A 21,619-nucleotide genomic window follows, 5' to 3' on the forward strand; every position below is an offset into this window, starting at 1 on the left:
ATGGATTGTTTTCACTATGGGGTGGTTTCCCCAAAATAGACAGGTGCAACTTAGAGTCAGACAGACAAGATCACTTAGTTAAGTTCGGTAAGGAGCTAAGGCTCACTTTCTTTTTTTTTTTTTTTTTTTTTTTAAATTTTTTTTTCTTTTTCTTTTATTATTCATATGTGCATACAAGGCTTGGTTCATTTCTCCCCCCTGCCCCCACCCCCTCCCTTACCACCCACTCCGCCCCCTCCCTCCCCCCCCCCCAATACCCAGCAGAAACTATTTTGCCCTTATTTCTAATTTTGTTGTAGAGAGAGTATCAGCAATAATAGGAAGGAACAAGGGTTTTTGCTGGTTGAGATAAGGATAGCTATACAGGGCATTGACTCACATTGATTTCCTGTGCGTGGGTGTTACCTTCTAGGTTAATTCTTTTTGATCTAACCTTTTCTCTAGTTCCTGGTCCCCTTTTCCTATTGGCCTCAGTTGCTTTAAGGTATCTGCTTTAGTTTCTCTGCATTAAGGGCAACAAATGCTAGCTAGTTTTTTAGGTGTCTTACCTATCCTCACCCCTCCCTTGTGTGCTCTCGCTTTTATCATGTGCTCATAGTCCAATCCCCTTGTTGTGTTTGCCCTTGATCTAATGTCCACATATGAGGGAGAACATACGATTTTTGGTCTTTTGTAAGGCTCACTTTCTTTAAAATGGAGATAAAAATGCCTGCTGTATCTGGTTCTAGAACAATGAACAGGACAATTCAAGGTTCAGCGTTAGTACTTTCAAACCAGCAATAGTTTTGATGGCTCCTGTCATGTCAAAACAGTTGGTTTTTTCTTGATCATTCACAATAAGTTAAGTCTCCTTTTGAAATGTCTACGTTGAGTAGGGGTTAAAACTTAAGTACAAGTTCAATTATGTTACTGTCGTTTCTCTAGGCAAGGAGCAAATGCCACGAGAGATGAGCTGACGACATCTGCATTCTTGACTGTTCAGTTGGATCGGTCCCTTGGAGGGCAGGCTGTGCAGGTTGGGATATTTTTACCCTCAAAGTCACACAAATTCAAATTTTGGTAGTTCAGTTTCTTTTCTTTTTTTCTTGAGAAAGTTGCCCAGGGTGGCCTTGAACTCTCCATCCTCCTCATCAGCTTTCCATGTTCTGGGATTACAGATATGCATCATCAGGACCAGCTCTGCCAGCTTAATTTCTAGCTAATGCTCCCTTCCCATATTAAGATGGGAATTCAACATTTTCTTGACATTAACTTCCTTTTTTATTTTTGAATTTAAATATTCCTACCCTCATACCATACTAGTGTTCTCACATTCTGAATAAGAGAAAGTGCACAAAAGCAAAATAAAAATGAAAAGATTAACCTATTTAAGAGTTCCAAAGGATCTTCCCTTTAGAATCATACCATATGTTGATGACAGTCATTTGGCATTAAAACAGTTATTACCTCCAGCTGTTGTTGAACAATTCTGATAGGTGAACAATGGTCCCCATACTTGTAGATCCTACACCTGAGGAATTTGCGAAAGTGTTATGTTATAAGAGGGGTAGTGGTTGTTCATTTGCTGACCTTAAAATGGCGGATTAATCTGTGGTTAGTAAGTGGTGCAGTCTAATCACCAGGTCATTAGGAATAAACCGGGGAAGCAGCAGAGTGAGACGGGTGCAGAATGAGGAGCACTCAGCTGGCAGTTGCTGGCTTTGAAGGAGGAGGGGGCCCCCAGCAAAGGGATGTGGGCAACCTCTAGAAAAGCCAAGGGAAAGACTTCACCTGTAGAGCCTCCAGAAAGCAATGTAGCCCTGCAATGGCTTGATGATAGTCTGGTGACTAAATTCTTTCCTCAGATTTTAGCCCAATGACTCAATTAGCCTGATAACCCATTTCAGACTTAACATCCTCCAGAATTGTAAGATAATAAATGTGTGTGTGGTAGTTTGTTCCAGAAGCAATGGGAAATAAATACAATAGTATAGAACAAGCGCAGATGAATAATTCTGGTTAATAGGTAAAAAAGTCGAACAATAGTTCATGTGTTCTCAAATCATAAATGTTCATAAATTAGGCTTTGCACAGGCAAACTGAAATTAACCTTGAAAGTGGTAATGGATCATTACTTGTAGGTTACAGATCTTGACTGAAACAAAGCCTAACATCCAAAAGTAAGGAGAAGAGAAGGACAGAAATGGGAAGGGAAGGGAGAAAAAGAAAAGAGAGATAGTGGAGAAAATAGACAGAAAAGAGTGGGGAGAGAGTCTTGAGGAAGAAATAAGGGAAACAAGAAGCAGAAGGGGAAGGGAAAGATTGATGTGAGTGAGGAGAGAAGTGAGTATTTATTTGGGTATTTCTGAAAATGAAAAAAATAATTTGTAGAAAATGACTGAACCCAAATCCAAAATTACAATTCCATATAAATATAGATGAGCCAACTTTTTAGAGAGAAAGAGAGAGAAGGGGATGGGAAGAGATAATATTTGACATATTTATTACAAACAGACAATATCAATGCTTGCTTCTGGATCTTGTCACTGTGTCTAGGAGGCTGTTTCTAGCCTCATCAAGCATTCTTTCCTCTTCTCAAGTTCAACTGCTTCTTCTCCATTTATGCTGGAGTATCTGCTGCTTGTTTCAGCAGCAGATATTAGTAAACACAGGAAATTCTTGGTGTTTGCTTATTTAATTCCTTAATCTAAACCTGAAATGTGTCTGTCTACTCTCTTGCTAACCCCAGGAGAGGCACTTGCTTGTTCCTTGTCCCCATAGCTAGTTTAGGTATCTCTTGTCTGTCTCTCTGTCTTTACAACTGGAGTGGTTTGCACTGCTAGTAAATACTTAAGGCAAGTTAGATGTCTTCTAAATGTGTATAATGATTTTTAATAAATTAACTTGATAACATTAATGTTAATTAATAATATGCTTGGATTCTTTAAGTGTACTCAACTCTGTTTCCTCATGAAATATATTGATTTCCCGCTGAGAACTGATGCATCTTTGCCATTTAGTTGAGCCTTAACATGTTTCTCGCCAATTTATTGAAAAACTTTGAAGGTATGCACCTTACATATTCCTTATTTCATAGTACAATAATGATTACCTAATTAAAGGATTTCCATGAACTGTTAGCCAGTTGAATCTGAAATTGACAACAAAATGGTATTTTTGACTTTCACTAGATGGCAGTAGTTCACAATAATGCTTAAAAAATTGATGTCCCACACTGCAGTTTAAACATCCCTGAAAAAAATTTAACCTACCTGCTCTCTCTCTCTCTTATTTTTTCATGCCCCCTTGCTTTTATGTTGACAGTTAAAGATTTCTTGGGGTTATGTGACATGCTAAGCAAATGGTTTTAAGCCCTCTCTCTAATCCAAGTCCCAAGCTCCGTGACTGTGACTGATGTTTTCATAATTCACTGCACACTTACTTGGATGCCTGTAGTTAAAACATATTTATGAAGTCAGTTATTTTCAGTGCTCCTTAGGCTTCCTGTAATGCATTCATTTGCATCTACCTGCCCTCTAGAAAAAAGAGCAGGGGAGTTGAGAGTTGAGATAGTTCAATTTTAGTACAGGGCAGAACAAATGAAAAGCATGGGACTGGACCTGTATCTGATCTCTTTAAGTAAAAAATGAACCAATTGTTTATGTGAGAAATAGGAAATTCTAGTCCAATATTTGACATTAATAGACTACTTCAAGCAAATAATTTGCCATTTATTTTCTTCAATTTCCTGTGCCTTGAAAAGTCCTTATGTTATATAAGGCGTAAGTTCCTTGTATTGAAGATAGCTATTGTTACCATTTCTATATATAAGTTAAAAGGCAGAAATTATATACTTGGTTCCTTTTTGCTAGCTTTTAATGCTTCATCTCACACTTAGAGGATACAGTAACAATGAATAGGGTTCTATGTTTTTATTTTTTGAGGCATTTGAACACACAAGATCCAATACCCATGAGAATCTAGTACATCTATAAATATCTGAAATGTTGGTGCTCTTGGAAGAAGAGTAATTTTCATATAAGGTTGCAGATGCCAGCCCTTTCTTGTTTTTGTCGTTTCTCTTTTGGAGATGTAGATGGACAAAGTTACATCTTCCTGCTTTCTAAAAGCAGAAGGTGTTGCATGGATGCTATGTCTGGGTGACATAAGATTATTAAGTGATGGTGGGAGATGTGCTGGATTATTACCCATGTCTACTGTCTGTCAGTCATCATTCTTCCTGCTCCTGACGTTTGGTGTATTTTTTGCTTTGTTTTCAAAATGGAAAATGAAGAGCACATTTAGAACACTGCACTCTTGATTGTATTTCTCTTATTCCCTGCGCGTTCCATCCAGGTCCGTGTCTCCCAAGGCAAAGAGCCTGCTCACCTGCTGAGTTTGTTCAAAGACAAACCACTCATCATTTACAAGAATGGAACATCAAAGAAAGGAGGGCAGGCACCTGCTCCCCCTACGCGCCTCTTCCAAGTCCGGAGGAACCTGGCATCCATCACCAGAATTGTAGAGGTAATGCTGGGCATTCAGTGAAATGTGCCCTGGTTATGCACTTCCCAGTGGACCTGACCTTCAGCAAATATTAGCCTCCACACAAGCACACATCATTCATTTCTATAATAACTACTCTGTTCACAATTAAAAAAAAAAAACACTGAAAGCAGGAGAGTTGAGTAAAAACTTAAACTCCAGGGACCAGGCTGCAGTGAACCCAAACAAATGAACTTTAAGAATACTGTAACAGGGCTAGAAGTGTGGCTTAAGTGGTAGAGTGCTTACTTAGCAAGGGTGAAGCCCTGAGTTCAACCCTCAGTATTGCAAAAAGAATACTGAAACAAATCGAACTGGTCAAGGCAGGAGGCAGCTCTTATTTTGGAAGGTCTGGTGAAGAAGAATTGTGGGTAGGTGATGGTCAGGAGACTTGCGACACGGGGAAAATCAGAGAAGGATGTCCCTCACTTGTACAATTCATTCCTTTATCCTGACTCTTCAGTATGGTGGGTCAAGCAGCATCATTTGGCACAGTGGTTTCCCCTTGTCTTTTGGGGGATGGGTGAATATTGGGGATTGAACTCAAGGTCTCTACCCTTTTTTCTTTAGTTTGTTTTTCACATAGGGTCTCCTGCATTTGCTAGGGCTGGCCTCAGAGTTTGACTTTCCTGTCTCTGCCTCCTGAGTAGCTGGGATTACAGATACATGCCACCATGTCTGGCTTTACCCCTTCCTTCTTGACACTTCTTGACACATTCTCTTCCCTTGGCCTCAGGATAGCCACAATTCTCTTTTCTTCCTCTTTATTGGTTGCTTTTTCTCAGTCTTGCTTTCTGGTTCTGCTTTGTCCTCTGGGAATCACACATCACACTCAGCTCCACACCTATGCAGAAAGTCCTACACAGTGACATAGCTACACAAGCACATGGTCAGACAGGTTCTCAGAGATGGACATGGGGTCACCAAATCCCCAGGTCACAGGCCCAAGCCTGTCCTAGGACCCTCGTGCTCACTGTCACACCTGAGACTCTGCACATGCCTTGCCCCTGCTCAGCGGTTCCACTTTTAGCCCCATCTCAGGTCAGAGTCTGAGCCCTGAGAGGCCTTCCCGCTCCTGTGTGGCCACAGGGACCCCAACTGGGCTCATCCAGCCGATCCTCAGGCAGCTTCCACTGTTTCTCAGTTAGAAAGAAGAAATGTGCCAGTGCTGGTTTTAACCCTTATAAATAGTTTGTTATAATTTAAGCTATAATTTATCCAAGGCTTAAGAAGTTTCAATGAATCTGTACTGTTATCTCCTTAGCCCTTCATTGGACTCCAGTTCCTGTTTTATGGTTTTTAGGTTCCCCCTTGATTGTTCATCAAACCTCTCTGTAGTGTGGGGGAGATGGGGGCAAGTGAATATTTTCATTTTATGTGTGCAATTTGAATGCACACCCTTCCAGTCTTCTACATAGCTCATCCTTGTCCTTATGGTATTTAAAAATATTATTTTTATTACTTTTCTAATCCTGAACTCTTTTTCTTTTCTTTTTAAAAAATTGGGGTTTTTTGGTGGTACTAGATTTGCTAGCAGGCACTGTACCACTTGAGCCACTCCACCAGCCTTTTTTTTTTTGTTGGGTATTTTCAAGATAAGGTCTGAAGAACTATTTGCCCAGGCTGGCTTCGAACTGTGATCCTCCAGATCACTGCCTCCTGAGTAGTTAGGATTACAGGGATGAGCCACCAGTGCCTGACTTTTTTTTTTTTTTTTTAAACTTTTGAGACAGTGTCTGACTATATAGCTCAAGGCAGCCTGGAACTCTTGATCCTCCTGAGTGCTGGGATTATAGGCATGCACCATGCACCACGCCTAGCCAAAATCCCTCACTTCTTGAGTGACATCATTCTTCGAGCCTTGTCCCACTGTCTGAAGGCATTGAGTGTTAAAATGACAGAGCGCAAGGTGCTCCTACTGGAGTATTTTAAGCATCGGGTGTAGAGCTATTCTGAATTAATTTCCTGGGCTAGGGCAGAAGGCTACTTGTCACAGTCACACCTTCTGGGAAAGGTTTATTGAGGGAGGAACAATGGATTTGAATTATTGTGCTAATTTTCTTCATGCTGTAGGTGGATGTGGATGCAAATTCATTGAATTCCAATGATGCTTTTGTCCTGAAACTGCCACGCAACAGTGGCTACCTCTGGATGGGGAAAGGTGCCAGCCAGGAGGAGGAGAAAGGAGCAGAGTATGTGGCAAACGTCCTCAAGTGCAAAACTGCACGGATTGAGGAAGGCGAGGAGCCAGGTGCGTGCAGTAGGGCAGAGGACACTAACTGGATTTACACTTGACACCAAGTAGCTAATGGACGTTCTTCATAGACAGGCATTTTAGGTAGTTAGAGGGGGTTAAGAAGCCCTCATTAGTTGCAGAAGCAGGTGATGGCACCTGATATAGTTAAGTAACTTCTTAGCATTGAAGTTATGATGAGATGATATTATTATGATAACAAAATAGCACCCACTGTGTGCTCCCGGGTGTGCACTGGGTAACCTGTGTGTCTTCTCCAGAGGAGTTTTGGAGCTCCCTGGGAGGGAAAAAAGACTACCAGACTTCACCGCTGCTAGAGACACAGGCTGAAGATCATCCACCTCGGCTGTTTGGCTGCTCCAACAAAACTGGAAGATTCACTGTAAGTGTCTTCAACAATGGGGGACCCAGAGGGAGGCTTGTAACAGCTTATCTGCAAACCATGGGTGGCAATCATGGCTCCATACAGGGTAGTTTAAAGTCAGTGGTGTAAAAATAGATGTGAAAGTGTCCAGAATACTGTCAACTAGCATACAAATCAAACTAGCTGCTAATGCTGTCAGTGTTCAGCGTTGCTGTATGAATTGTATATGGCTGGATTTTCTAATTTAGTAAGATAACTTTCTGTAGGTAGCAGTGATTTCTCATCTAACTAAATTTTATACTTTAGTTTCCCAGGGGAATAAAAATGATGACTGAATGAAAACTGTTAATGGATCATTGAACAAAACTCACAGAAAGCTATATGTGCACCTGCAAATTAACTGAAATCAACAGGAATGTTTTATTTTAGTCATTTATAGGCAATTAAAAGTAAAGTTCGAGGGATCTATGTAAATGCCTTAGTTCAGGCTGCTGCAACATAAATACACTAGACTGGATGGTTTAAGCAGCAAGTATTTATTTCTCACAGTTCTGGAAGCTTCTAGGACTAAGGCCCCAGAAGGTCTGTTGTCTGGTGAGGGTGGATTCCTGTTCTGCCCACTGTATCCTCCACGGCCCAGAGTGAGCTCCAGTCTTCTTCTCTACCTCAGCTAAACTCAGTCACCCTAATACCATCCTACTGAATGTTATGGCTTCAACCTGTAATTTAAGGGAAACAAAAACATGTGGTCCCTAATAGTACAAGGTTGATTTTATATCAGTTGCTGAAGTATCATCCTGGGCTATGGCCTTCCACCTCAGTGTAACCAGAAAAATTCTTCCACCTCTGACATGATAGACTGTGTGTGAAATTAAAGGATGAATTCCATTTCTATATAAAATTTGATCTTCAAATTCACTTAACAGGATGAATACAAGCTTTATTTTTAATACATACAAAAGAAAATTTCCAGAGTACTTTACCAGACACATTTATTGCTAGAAATAAATGCTTTGAAAAAGAAACCTAATGTACCAAGCACACTTGAATCTTAGAAGTGATCTTACCTAAAAATTAAAGGTGTTAGTAGTGGGTTGAGATACATGTTTGGTTGTTGAAAGTACAGATTGTAACCTACTTTGTAGGAAATCTGTGTACTTGCATTTTGTAAATTTGTTAATGGAAAGAGCTGCTATTTTATTGTTTTTACCATTATTTGGATATTGCATTCAAACAACTTTTTTTTGTGGCATATTGCTTTATGCAGGGTATATGTAGTTTCTTATCAGTGTTATTTACTAATATTGCTGTAAGTTAGATGTTTTTTCTAAGGAAGAGATAGTTTTTAAAAGTGTATCTTACAAGTACCTAAGATTTGTTCTTGGTCAGGTTTTCTTTCTTTCTTTTTTTTTTTTTTTTGTCATACACATGGGTTATCCTTTATGAGGAATACATATTTCCTGTGTACTAACTCATTTTCTTGTTTGTTACTTGGAATCCCTTCTGCTTACTTTACAGTTTAAGATGAAGAATTGTCACTTACAAGTGTTGGATATTACTATCTGAAAGCAGATTTTAGACAGTAGCTTCATACAAGGCCTTGGAGTCTGTTAGCTAAAACCACAGTTTTTAGACCCAGTCTGCCCATGTGATATCATTTCCCTGGTGACATCACTACTGGTGATATTACTTACTGGTCAGGTGATCTTAGGCTGGTTCCTTATCCTTTCTTTGCTGTAGTTTCTTCATCTGTAAAATATGGAAAGTCTGAGTACCTACTTTGTATGGTTGTTATGAACATTAAGTTAATGATTGCATATAAAAGGTTAGAACAGTGCTTGGCAGAGGGGATGTGATATTTAAGGTTTTTGTTTTTTAAAACCATTATGTGATTGGTAAATATTCCATGCCAAGATAATATAAAGAAATTCCTTGCTTTCTGTGACTGCGCAGTGGTTTTTTTGTTTGTTTGGGTTTTTTTTTTTTTTTTAAATAAGGATCTCAAAATGTCATCAGAGTATAACAAACATGAGGTATGCTTAGAAGTTGGAGGTTGCCTGGGAATAGTCTTCTTTATTCTGGGCTCAGCCTGGAGTTCCACTCTGGGATGCAGGTTAGATTTTGCCAGTTTCCTCTGAGACAGAACCCAGGCACTCAAGCAGGGCCCTGCTGAGTCACATTTGCTAATAGGACAGGGCCAAGGCCATGGTTAACACCTGATTGGCTGCACTGCAAAGTGATATGGCAGAGAGAGGGAGTGAAGAACTGGGGACCATAATCCTGTCTGTCACTCCTTCCTGAAGATCAGGGGAGGGTTTCATTCAGAATTACATTTATTAAAATACTAACTCTGGCTGAATACTGCCCCCTGGTATTGAGTGGCACTAACCTTCCCCATTATCATTAAATGTTTAATATAGAGAAGACAATTTAACCCCATTAAAATAAAAATCAGGAATTTTTGCATGTGTTGTATTATGTTATAATATCATCTTATTGAAAATTATTGATTAAAATGGCCAGGTCTATTGACTTTTATTAAAATGGTCTTGATCTATAAAATGAAAGACAATTTATACCCAAACTGTAAAATCAAGTGTCTTTTATGAGTAGGCAACGAAACCTGTGAAGCCACTTGTCACAAAGAACTGCAATCCAGAGAAATGTGGTCAGATTGGCTGCATGTGTCCTTCCTGAAAGCATTCAAATGCAGAGTTTGTATTAAGTAGTCCACTGACCAGACTGCCTTGTCAGTTTGTCATTAGGTGAGCAATTATTTAAATTTCTGCTACCCAAAAAGAAGAATAAAATGACTACTAGGGGTTTTCACTGGCCTCTAAAATAACACGAGGCATTTGTATCATGTATCAGAAAAAATCTTGCTGTGCTGCGTGGTCATAAGGGTCTCGGTACATTGCAGATTGAAGAGGTCCCAGGAGAGTTCACCCAGGACGATTTAGCGGAGGACGATGTCATGTTACTGGATGCTTGGGAACAGGTAGAAGCCATATTTTGCTTATAGCAAAAGAATGTACTCAGGGGGAAACAGAATTTGCTTTAAGAAATGGAAATTCTAAAATTAAATGGGCCCCAGGATTTAAAAGGCCATATTTAAAAGACATTTAAATAGTAAAGCTGATTTATAAGGCAAGTTGAGCGCTCTTACTTTGGAAATAGTTCCACAGGATCCCAACTTTGGCCTTATAGTTTTAGGCAAAGACTTCCATTTTTCATTTATTTGTAAAATGCACTCGCTCATAACTTATTCGAACATTAATTTTGCTGAGCAGTACATTAATGTGTACATGCTGTGGGGGAGACCAAAATATTGAGAATTTCTCTTAAAGTTTGACAAGAGGTCATAAGAACCTCCCGCCCTGGCGAGAAACAGGAACAAAACCGTTTTAACTCTAAACAGTAAGTGTTACTGTTGTATATATCTTAATTGAGGAGAAAATTAATGCTGGTTTGACATGCACATCTAATAGTTTTTAAAACCTCTATGTAAATCAACAGTAAAAGGGGAAAATAAATATGCTAAGAATCAAATTCTGTAGGTCAAGTGTGAAACATTTGTCTGAGTGAGGCCCAGTGACGGTGAGTCACAGAGGTTGTGGTCTGCTCCTCTGCTAAGCCCTTCACTTAGTCACACCTTAGCCTCTGTGTCTGCACTGGCCAGATGGGGTCTGGAGATGCAGTCCCAGATGCTCTTCAGACTGCTTCTCACTTTTCAAAAAAATCATTCTTTTTATTGCAGCTACAATGCTGTCGTGATGTGTTCTGTGCCCTGCATACAAATATTCAACACTTTGAGTATGAGTTAGAATACAACCCCTTCCCAAAAAAATGATTTATAATAGTTCAGGAAAATTCTCAGCATTAAAATACTTATCATACACATTTGGCAAAAAAAAAATACATGCAGATTAAAAATACATGTCTGTATATATAGTATAGATTCCATATGCATCTGAAGTTTTTAATTAAAAAATTTTAAATCTGATACTAAGAATTCTAGTACTTTACCAAGGTTTTATAGGGCACAGTACTGCAAGAGATAAACACTAGACTTAAGTTAGAGATTCCTAAGGGGATCACTTTATAAACTAGAGAATTCCATGTAAATATAAAATGTTGGAATGTGAAGGCTGTCATCATATTGGCTGGATATAAATTGAAGTGTCTCCTGGTGAGAGTGAGCATTGGAAAGTGAGGAAACTTGGACGGTCCGCCTCACTTTCCTCCCTGTGGGGTTGTGGTGAGGACAGCGTGAGCAGTATGCGTGAAGCACTTGGTCTAGTGTATTGTGCTGTGTCAGTACTCCAAAAACAGTACGTGTTCTTATTCTTTCATTTTCCAGATATTTATTTGGATTGGCAAAGATGCCAATGAAGTTGAGAAAACAGAATCACTGAAGTCTGGTAAGCCAGATCCCATGAATGATTACGGCAATAAACCTGGTGTGGTTTTTACCAAGGGCCTGACTGTTCTTTCCACCACATCTTCCAAGAGCAGTAGACCCTTTTAAGACTAAAGAATTTCATGATGGACAGGAGAAAATGTTTTGTTATCTAATTTAGAATATAATTATTTCTGAAAAATTTTAATCCACTTAAACTCTTGTTTTATTTTGAAAATAGTAAAAGCTCCGTAACTGTAATAGCATAGATTTTTTTTAAAAAAAACTTCTTTTTGAATAATGCTATTCTTTTTGCACAATTTCTTTTTTGGGGGGTGGGGGTAACTGGTGTTTGAATCAGGGCTTCCCACTTAGTAGGCACTTGAGGTACCCTTTTTTTGTTTTGGCTATTTTGGAGACAGGGTCTTGCTTTTTGCCCAGGGCAGCCTGGACCATGATTTTCCTATTTTATGTTTCCTGCCATTGCTGGAATGACAGGTATGTGCCACCATACCCAGCTTTTTTTCCACTGAGATGGGGTCTTGCAAACACTTTTTGCACAGGCTGGTCTGGGATGGTGATCCTCCTGAGCTAGAATTATAGGCGTGAGCCACCAGTGCCCAGTCACAATTTTCTTTTTGTTGAAAAGTACAACAGTAATTATGCCATAGCATAATTCCACAAAGTTGGGCATTCTTTCATGCAATAATGAGGTTTTGTCATGCTCTTCCCATGGCAGAAGAGAGAAGTCAATGAGAAATGGCTCACATTTGATTGCTCAGAGGCAATGAAGTCTTAATTCATTACTTTTATTGGCAGAATTTTCATTCTGGTTAACCAAAACTAACCGAATGTATGTTTTTGCAACTCTTTTCAGCCAAAATGTACCTCGAGACAGACCCTTCTGGAAGAGATAAGAGGACACCTGTTGTCATTGTGAAACAGGGGCACGAGCCACCCACATTCACAGGCTGGTTCCTGGGCTGGGATTCCAGCAGGTGGTAAACTGACAAAAGTCAGAAACAAACATTAGGGGCAAATTAGGCAGTTGTCCCATTGCTGTTGAGACTTTTTGTTTGCCTGGCTTTAGAAAATTAACCCCTAAAATGGCTTTTTTTTTTAATGCCTCACATTGGTTTAAAATTCTTTATATTATTTTTTAAAATTCTTTTTAAAAAGAACTTTTCTTGTGTTAATACACGGAAATAGCCTCAAGTAAACTTTTGTTATGAGCCAATATTAGCTCTTCTGGAAACTGATTAATAGCTTTTTATATGACCTTTTAAAAGTAAAAGACTGAACTATCTAAGGGAATTTGTTAGATAGGAAGTTTTGTAATTCAGCAATTATTAGCCAAATAATTCTTTAATTTTTAATATTCCAGAGAAGAAAACCTTAGTGCCTTTGAGGTATTTTTCTTTTCTGTGTGTTGTCTTCAAAAGAACTGTTGAAGACAGTTCTTAAACCTTGCAGTAAGGTTTAAGTTAAGAAGGCTTTAAAACTATTTTGTCTTTCCTCTATAGTGACTTTGATGTCATTAACTCCCAAGTGTCATTTTCTAAGAGAAACTTTTTTTTTTTTTTGCCTTTTTAGGAAGCTTTGAAATCATAGCTTTTTAATGATAAAGCAAATTGTATTCTTATCAGTACATGTGTAACATCACAGAAGATGTTTACAGAAAACCTGTCACTGTCTGTCATTAAAATTCATCCCTTTTGAAAAGGTTTTCCTGTTGTGATATTTTATTCAAACTTGATATGAGTTAATTACACTATTAATTTGAGGTTAAATACTTTTACACATAAATAGATGTGAATTTAGTATTTCTTAAATTCTTCTCATTAAGCAGTCAAAATTTAACAACTTTTCTATGGCTAGAAAATGAGGACAGATTTTAACTATTACACAGTACATATGAAACATGGCCCCAGACAATAGAAGTGGGAACATAATCTAGAGCCCAGTCAACTACAGACCATCTTTGGTAGTGAGAAGGGGACTGGCTGAGAGGTGAAGCTGCACTTTCATGGGAAGGGGAGTGACCTGAGGGACCCTGCCTTCTCTCCCAAGAAGTGATGGGCACACGTGTTTCAGCTTGACTCCTAGGAGCTGGGGGAGGGGGTCCAGTTCCATTACAGTCTGATAGTCAATGGCTTTGTGAGTCCTGGGCTTGTGTGGGAGGTAAGGAAGCAGTTAGAAGTGTCTTCCAGTTACTGGTCATTCAGTAAATATTTATTGAGCACCTCTTTGGTGCTCAATAATAATCCATTGTGAAAGAACCAGACCAAAAAAAAAAAAAAATTCCAATTTTCATGGAGTTTGTATTCCAGGAAAGAAGCCAAGAAAAACAAAACCGATAAGCAAATATATTAAACAATATATTAGAAAATAAGTTCTATGGAGGAGGAAACAGGAGATTAGGGAGTACTGGATGAGAAGTGGAACAGTGTGCAGTATTTGAGGGGTGGGCACTGGGGTTTGAACTCAGGGCCTTGTGCTTGCTAGACCTTACTGATACTAGAGTGTTGTTCCCGAGTTATGTCGTGGTAGAGTCAATGATGAAAACCCTGGACAAACACAAAGTTTATTGAAAGGATAGCAAAGCACCCTGACGGGTGGGACTGAGAAAGAGCTAAGCCAAACAATGGCTGAAGTCTAGATGATACAGGAAGCTGCTCTATAATTGGCTGTCTTGTGAATTTCTTGCTGACCCCATCCTTATCAGACTGGACGTTCCAAGAGGGTCTCTAGTCCATCTTGTTCTTGGGACCTGTCATATACATTCTATGACTACCGTTTGTTATTTTGGTGAGAGCATCCTTTTGCTATTTTGGGGAAATGTGCTGTATTACTTTCCCTAAGGGGTCTATTTTTCATCTCTTTAGATGTGTATCTTTGGAAATGTTTCTTTGTCTTGCTTATCTAGAAGAAAGTTACTTTTGCCACCTGGCTTTTTTTTTTTTTTTTTTTTAACATTCCTAGAGCCATTTCTGTTTATTCCCCCTCACATTTGCTCCCCTCACACTACCTCTTGAGTCACTCAGCACCACAGGATGCAGTTCTAATAGGGTGGTCAGGGGGCCTGAGAGGTGATAGTTAAACTGATCAATGGAGGTGGGAGTTCATCTTTGTGGTCACACCAGGTAGGAGTGCCAAGCACATCTGACATAAGGGACTGAGGTCCTACAGGGCTCTGTCCCCATCACCTCTGAACAGGAAAGGACTTCATCTTCAGCAGAATTGCATGCTGAGCCTGAGTGTGAGGACACTACCTTCTGAGGCCCCACCCAGAGGTGACAAGTGACAGCAGGAATGATCTGCACTGTACTGCAGGTTGAAACAGCAGGGTGGCCACAGACAGTGCCAGCCTTGCTCTGCTTCTCAGGGTACTTGTGTGCCCCATGCTTAGTAAGCCCAAAGCAGCTGGTGGGGCTAAGAGATTGAGATTTATAAAGTACCCAGAAAGCCTCAGTTGTTTTATTTTACAGCCAGAGCCATATGCTTCAAAGAAACATCTGTAACAAATGTAAAATTGGCACGAAGGGAAAAAAATACCTACTTCTAAAAAAAAAGAACAATAGGGGATTTAAAAAAGGCCCTCAAAGGCCTGTGTGTGCAAGGATTGATCTGCAGTTGATGGCACTGTTGGGAGGTGGTGGACCTTTTAGGAAGTGGGGCCTAATGGAAGGAAGTTAGGTGGTTGGGATCCCTGCCCCTTCCTCTCAGTTTCTCTTTGCTTCCAGGCTGCCATAAGGTGAATAGTTCTTCTCCACCATGTTCTCCCCACCATGATGTTTTGCCATGGGGCCAAGCAACCTTGGATTGTGAGCCTTCTTCCTTATAAGTTGATTATCTTAAGTATTTTGCCACAGCAATGGAAAGCTGACAAAAAACACATTTATTCTTTAAAACATAATATTTGATACCTAGTGAAACATCTCTGACTTATTCCATGTACTACCCTTGTCTCAAATCAAATTTGAAGTAGTGTTATTCTATTTACAAATATGTAGAAGTCAATAGTATAAGATTACTTTCTCATTATTTTAGAAATAGATTCTGATTTTTAAATCAACAAATCCGACAGTGATCTGTTTGTCTCTTCAAATTCTTTTAAACAGTGGTCTGTCTGATTACAACAAAGATTTTGAAATTTTTGAAAATTCTGCAGAGGTGTGTATATCCATGTTAGAGGGCTCTGGCTATGTTAATATAGAGAGGCTTTACTAGGTTCTAAAAACACTGAAAAATACAATAGTATGTAGTTATATTTTACACTTTATTTTTTATCATTTTTATTAGTATAAAATAGTTGTACAGGGAGTTTCATTGTGACATTACCACATATGCATACAATGTTCCCCAGTTTGGTTCATCCTCTCCATTAGTCTCCCACCCCCTTCTTAAAATGACTTCAACAGATTTCAGTGTTCTATATTCATACATGTATTGAAAGTACCTCAACCATATTCACCCTCCTTTACTTTTGATTAGAAAACAGTTGTGCTTCTGGGCAGATTGCATGTGGTTCCTAGACTAGAATTATTTTATACTGTTTTTCGGTTTTGATGTTCAATAGAATGAGGTCAGATATTGATTATGTGTATGTTACAGGCCAGGATACAGCAGAGAGAAGATAAGAAACTAATTTTGTGGGTGGGACACAGAAAATAGGCCATTACTCAGTGTCAGTTAGCTAGAAGTGTTGTGAAGAAAAATAAGACAAAAGAAGGGGATAGGGATTGTGAGATGATGGGTTCTACTTTAGATAGACTCCTCAGGGAAGGACTCTCCAAGAAGGTGACATTTGGTCATAGACCTGAAGGACATGAAGGACTGAGCCCTGGGCATAACTGTGGGTGGGAGGTATAGAGCCTTTCAGTAGAAGGAAGAGAAAGTGGAAGCTTTTAGAAAAGGAAGCTTCTTGGCTTTTCAAGGAATTCTGAGAAAGCCAACATGGCTAGTGTGGATTGAGGTAATGGAGAAATGCAGCAGCTAAAACCAAGAAGGTAGTGGAAGCACAGACCATTGAGAAGTTAAAGAATTTTTATTTTCCCACCAAGTGAGGTTGGCAGAATGAAATGATTTGCCTTACTTTTAAAAGGATCACCTTGGTTCCTGAGTCAAGAAGAGACTACAGGAGGAAAAGCTTCATTTTCCAGCTCTACTGGCTACCTACAGACTTTGTTTTTTTTTTTTTTTTTTTTTTTAACAAGTAGTAAAATAGCATCATCAGAAATCACTCTCTGTCTTCCTATCTGGCCTCATCTTCTATTGGACTCTGGTCCTTCTGTTTTCCTCCTTTACTTACAAGGACCTTTTTGCTACCATTCGGTCTAAATGGATTATAGGGTCATAGGATAATCCAGGATAATAACCTCATACCTGCAAAGCCCTTTTGCTGTGAAGCTAACTTTCACAGGATGCAGATACCTTTATCACAGTGGGTGGATATCTCTGGGGGGCTGTTATTCTGCCTGGGTAGAATACAGTAAAGTTAGTATTCTAGATAGTTGTGCTGTTTGGTAACAGCTGACATATTGAAAACTGGTAGATTTCCCTGCTATCCTCTATCAACTTTGTCTTTAACCTGAAACTTCATTTCTAAAATAAGAAATAAATTGTGCCTGGGGAGAATATAGACAACATTTCATCTCTTTCCTAATCCTTATAAAATTGCTGTTCTTGTTCCAGCCTGACAATTATATAAACTCAGGCAAAAAGAAATCTCTCATGCTGGGCTTATAGAAGGAGGCTGCTGTCTGCACAATTACAGGAACAGTACTGGAAAATCAAAAGTATGTGTGGGACAACTGTAGAGACAAGTGGGTAGAGTATTTCAGTTCAGTTTAACCAATCCCAAAATAATTTCAACTAAGGATCTAATTTAATAAGATAAATTTTGAGAGGTTTTTATTTTATTTTTTTATTCTTGGGCACAGGTTATCTGTGGATTTTATGTATTGGAGGTCTAGTAAGGACATTGCTAGAATGATAAATAATACTCTCAGCAGGTCCTCAGTGAGGGTCAGGGAACAGGCTTCTAAAAGCTCATGATATTCAATCCAGGTTTGAACAAGAGACATCATTATGTTGAGGTTTTGACTTTTGAATATGAAAGGGCTTCAAAAAAGGCCATGCATTATAAGGACAAGCATTATTTTAGATGAATTTTTTTCTGAGGGCTCCAGAGGTAACTTTTTTTTTTTTTTAATGACCCTGGAATCCACTGCTTTTTTGAGTCTACACTTTATTCTTTATGTTTCAGATTCAAAGAGGTCATTAACTACTCCCAGCAGAAAACTTACATAATCCTAACTGGCCCTGTGGAACCCACACAACTTCCTTTTTTATAATTCATGATAGCATTCCATGACAGAAGAGATTACTGCCCAATATAACTGTAAATACTTCTCAAATGAGTTTCATAAGTGACATAGGAGCAAATAACTTCATATTTCAGTATCAAGACTGCCAAAGACTAAGAAAAATGCCTGGGTAAAAATGGCCACGGAAATTAATGATCCTGTCATTTATAACTAAAAAATGTTAACAACAAAAATGTATAGATATTATGTCCTGTTTCTTAATAAGGATTACATGTACTCCTGTGGTCTATTAAAATTTTCTGTGTTCCTAAAATTTCTAGCTTCATGGGCTTTTAAGAAATATATTTTGTATTTGTTGACTTTTAAGGTGGTTATTAAGTAAGACCAGAAAGAAGAGAGAGTAATTTCAATTAATTATCCAGACATGGCTTTTCTTCTCCCAAAGAGTAAGCAATTGAAGTTAAATCTTGGTGGAACCAATGCCCCCCTGACCATCTCCACCATGACACCTAATAGCCAAGTGCCACTGACAGATGATTGCTCCTGGGCTTCTTTTGCTTTGTCTGAAAGTGAAAGATGTAGGTCCTTTGATCAAAAGACCTTGGGAAAAATCTTGGCCCTATCATTATTAATGATTTGGCTGTACTGGAAAATCACATAATTGATTTTTAGCCTCTGCTTGTCTATGGGTAATCATGCTTCATGCCTGCTTATTCACCTCATAAGCTTTCACTGGTGAGTGTGAGCAGCACAGCTGCTGGAAGTTAGGAGGAAGCAGCGGAGCTCCTATCTTGGTTTAAGCCAAGTGAGAAGAGGAGGATGTTAAGATCATGGCATAGTCAGTCTCAGACCAAACAGCATATGCAAGGATAGAAAAGTTGAACAAAAACTAAAATAAATGGACTTTGAAAAGTGGATACGCTGGGCTGGGAGTGTTGCTTCCATGGCACCACACTTGCCTAGCATGCAGGATACACTAGGTTCCATCCCCAGTAACACACACACACACACACACACACACACACACACACACAGATTGAGTCTACTGAGGGAGGAAAAGAGTTATAACACACATGTTGAAAATTTCACAAGAAAAAGAACATACTGGGAATGACTTGAGTAGAATGAATAAACCAAAAAATGTTGGTGAGGATGAGGTGATGGTTGAAGAAAACTGAATGCCAGAAACTATTGTTAGTTTGAAGGACTTGGGGCTCAATGCATTTTGTTATATAATATAGAGGGAGCAGTAAAAAGATAAAAAAAAATGCAAAAGTTAAGAAAAATTGCCGGTATAGTGGTTCAAGTTGTAGAGTGCCTACCTAGCAAGCCTGAAGCTCTGAGTTTAAAAAAAAAAAAAAAAGATAAGCACTTTTTCTCAAAAAGACTCCACCTCATGTAAGAATATTTAGATCATTTTATATAGATAGCATTCCCACTTTTTGCATTTACCATAGTTTCCTACCATCAAACATAATGCTAAGAAATTTAGATTTTATTGAACATTACAGAAGGTAGTAGGTAGACATTTAAAGAGGTTGAAAACAAAAATGATAAGGAAAAGTAAAAAAAAGAATGTATTACGATTAAAGAATATTTTTATTGGTTGTCAGTGCTGAAAAACAAAAATAGGAAATTTATGTTGAAAATACATAATTTTGTAACTTGGAAATTAAAAATATTGTTTCTAACTCTGCATGGTATTTCCCTCAAAGTGATATAACCCCTCCTCCAAACCAATTAAGGGTATAACACAAAAATAAAATATATTAATGTGATACCCATATTTGCTAAAAATGGTCTCTGTTTCCTATTCTTCTCTCACTTTATTTTTTTTCCTGATAATTGAGGTTTGAACTCAGGGTGCCCTACGGCCATGTTCCTAGCCTTTTTGCTTGAATTATTTTTCAGATAGGGTCTCACTAATTTTTTGCCCACTCTGGCCTCAAACTGCAATCCTTGTATCTCTGTCTCATAGTAGCTGGAATTGCAGGTGTGAGCCACTGTACCTGGCTCTCTCTTTTTAGTAATTGAAACCCTGCCTGCACATCTTAATAGATTTCATTTTCTGTGCTCCTGGCAGATAAGGTGTGGTTATCTGATTGAATTCTGGCTAATGGCAGGCAACTAGTTCTTTGAGTTACAAACGCAGATTTCCATCATTTTCTTAAAAAGGAAACTGTTTGCTGTCTACTCTGCTATTCCCTTTCCCACTGGTTGGGAATAGCTTCGATAGCCCCTTTGAGCCCAGGGGCAGAAACCCCCAAGTACTAGGTAGCAAATGACTAAAATGATCTACTAATTTTAAGATAGGTAAAAAGAAAGAACATTCTATGGTATTTCAACCACTATATTTTAAGTCTTTTAAAGAGCAGATTAGCCTGTACCCTAATCAATATGAAAACTAGTATCAGATGGGAGATTTTACTACAAAAATGTTTGGTCCTGCTTTATGGTAGCCTTGCTGAGAATTTATAAGTAGATATTGCAGGCTGGGAGATCAGTAATCCTTTCTATGGTTAAAAACTTTATCGGGGTAATTAAGAAGGCAGATTAAGTGCTTAGGAGTCTATTCCTCCTGGAAAAGGGTCAGGAAAATTCACGATGGTAATGAGTATGGGCTGTGTCAGCAGCATGCTGTAAGACAGAGATGAAGTCAGCATTGAGTTAAATGCAGAGATGAATAGGGCTTTACCTCCGCCCTATTCTCAGCAGGAGGCATGCAAAGTAAATTGACTGAGGGATTAGTGACATGGAAAAGCCACCTGTTTCTGTAAGCAAAATAACAGTAGATAAAGTTGTCAGTCAGGACCTTGCTGAAAGGCCTTCCCTTAAATGCTCTCAAATGTGAGCTAATCCAGATACAAAATCAGATTATGGGTGGGTGTTTTGTTTTGTTTATAGTGAATGTAGCTGCTATTAATTCAACAAGAGAGGGCTGATGGCACCATCAGGGTTCTATCCATATAAAGCCAAAGGCTGTGGTTTCTTTCCTATATGACTGCTTGGAACCAAATAGACCAGGAGTCAACTACTTTTGAGCAAATTATATTACCAAAGAATCTGCAAACCTAGTTCCAGAAAGGCTAGTGACTGCTTAAGAATAGGGGGTCTCATAAGACCCTAACCCTGAATCCACTGAGCTGAGAAACTTGTGCTGTATTCAGCTCAAAACATAAGATTCCATGTCCATTATCATATCTAAAGTGGAAAAGATATATATATGCCTTCCAACATGTGCTGTAGATGTGCACCAGGGTATTATAGACAGAGAAGAATATCCCAAAAGGCAAAGGTAGGAGATCAGAAAGACAGTTGACAGGGGATTTTCCTCAGAAGCAGAACCAAATTCATCAACTAACTTCACCCTGCTAGTCAAGGAGACTTGGTATTTCTGCCCAGAAAGATTTCAGCTTTGTTACAGGCAAGTGGTTCTGTTGTTTTCCATTCTTCTTTTTCCAAGTAGTAATGAAACCAGAGTTTTGGACTCAAGGCCCAAACTCCTGGGCTTCTACGTGTTAGGTCTGGCCACTTACCCCTATACACCAAATAAGGAGGCATCGTGAAGGAAGAGAAAAGAGATATATTACACAGCACAGGACAGGCCATGGGAAGAGGCAGAGCAAGCACTCAAACCCATCTTCAACCATCTTCAGGGTACAGACATAGCTTTAGCTTCAAATAGACAATTAGAGCAGCGGGTGAAAGGTATGCATAGTTAAATAGTCCCAGTCACAGGTGTGGCCTGG

The 21,619-nt window shown here is 38.9% G+C and overlaps 1 protein-coding gene across 2 annotated transcripts in view; it reads left to right on the forward strand.

Annotated features, from left to right (window-relative positions):
• The window catches only part of Scin (scinderin), a 62,129-nt gene extending 48,862 nt beyond the window's left edge, over positions 1-13,267 (forward strand). For both annotated transcript variants that reach the window (XM_074065051.1, XM_020159319.2), the window contains 7 exons: positions 925-1,015; positions 4,336-4,506; positions 6,598-6,775; positions 7,039-7,160; positions 10,063-10,140; positions 11,503-11,563; positions 12,419-13,267. In XM_074065051.1, coding sequence (XP_073921152.1) covers positions 925-1,015; positions 4,336-4,506; positions 6,598-6,775; positions 7,039-7,160; positions 10,063-10,140; positions 11,503-11,563; positions 12,419-12,546 — 829 coding nt within the window. In that variant the 3' untranslated portion in view covers positions 12,547-13,267. The remainder of the gene's footprint in view (positions 1-924; positions 1,016-4,335; positions 4,507-6,597; positions 6,776-7,038; positions 7,161-10,062; positions 10,141-11,502; positions 11,564-12,418) is intronic.
• Positions 13,268-21,619: the final 8,352 nt, after the last annotated feature.

This window comes from Castor canadensis, chromosome 2, assembly GCF_047511655.1.
Source record: "Castor canadensis chromosome 2, mCasCan1.hap1v2, whole genome shotgun sequence".
NCBI classification, from domain to species: domain Eukaryota; kingdom Metazoa; phylum Chordata; class Mammalia; order Rodentia; family Castoridae; genus Castor; species Castor canadensis.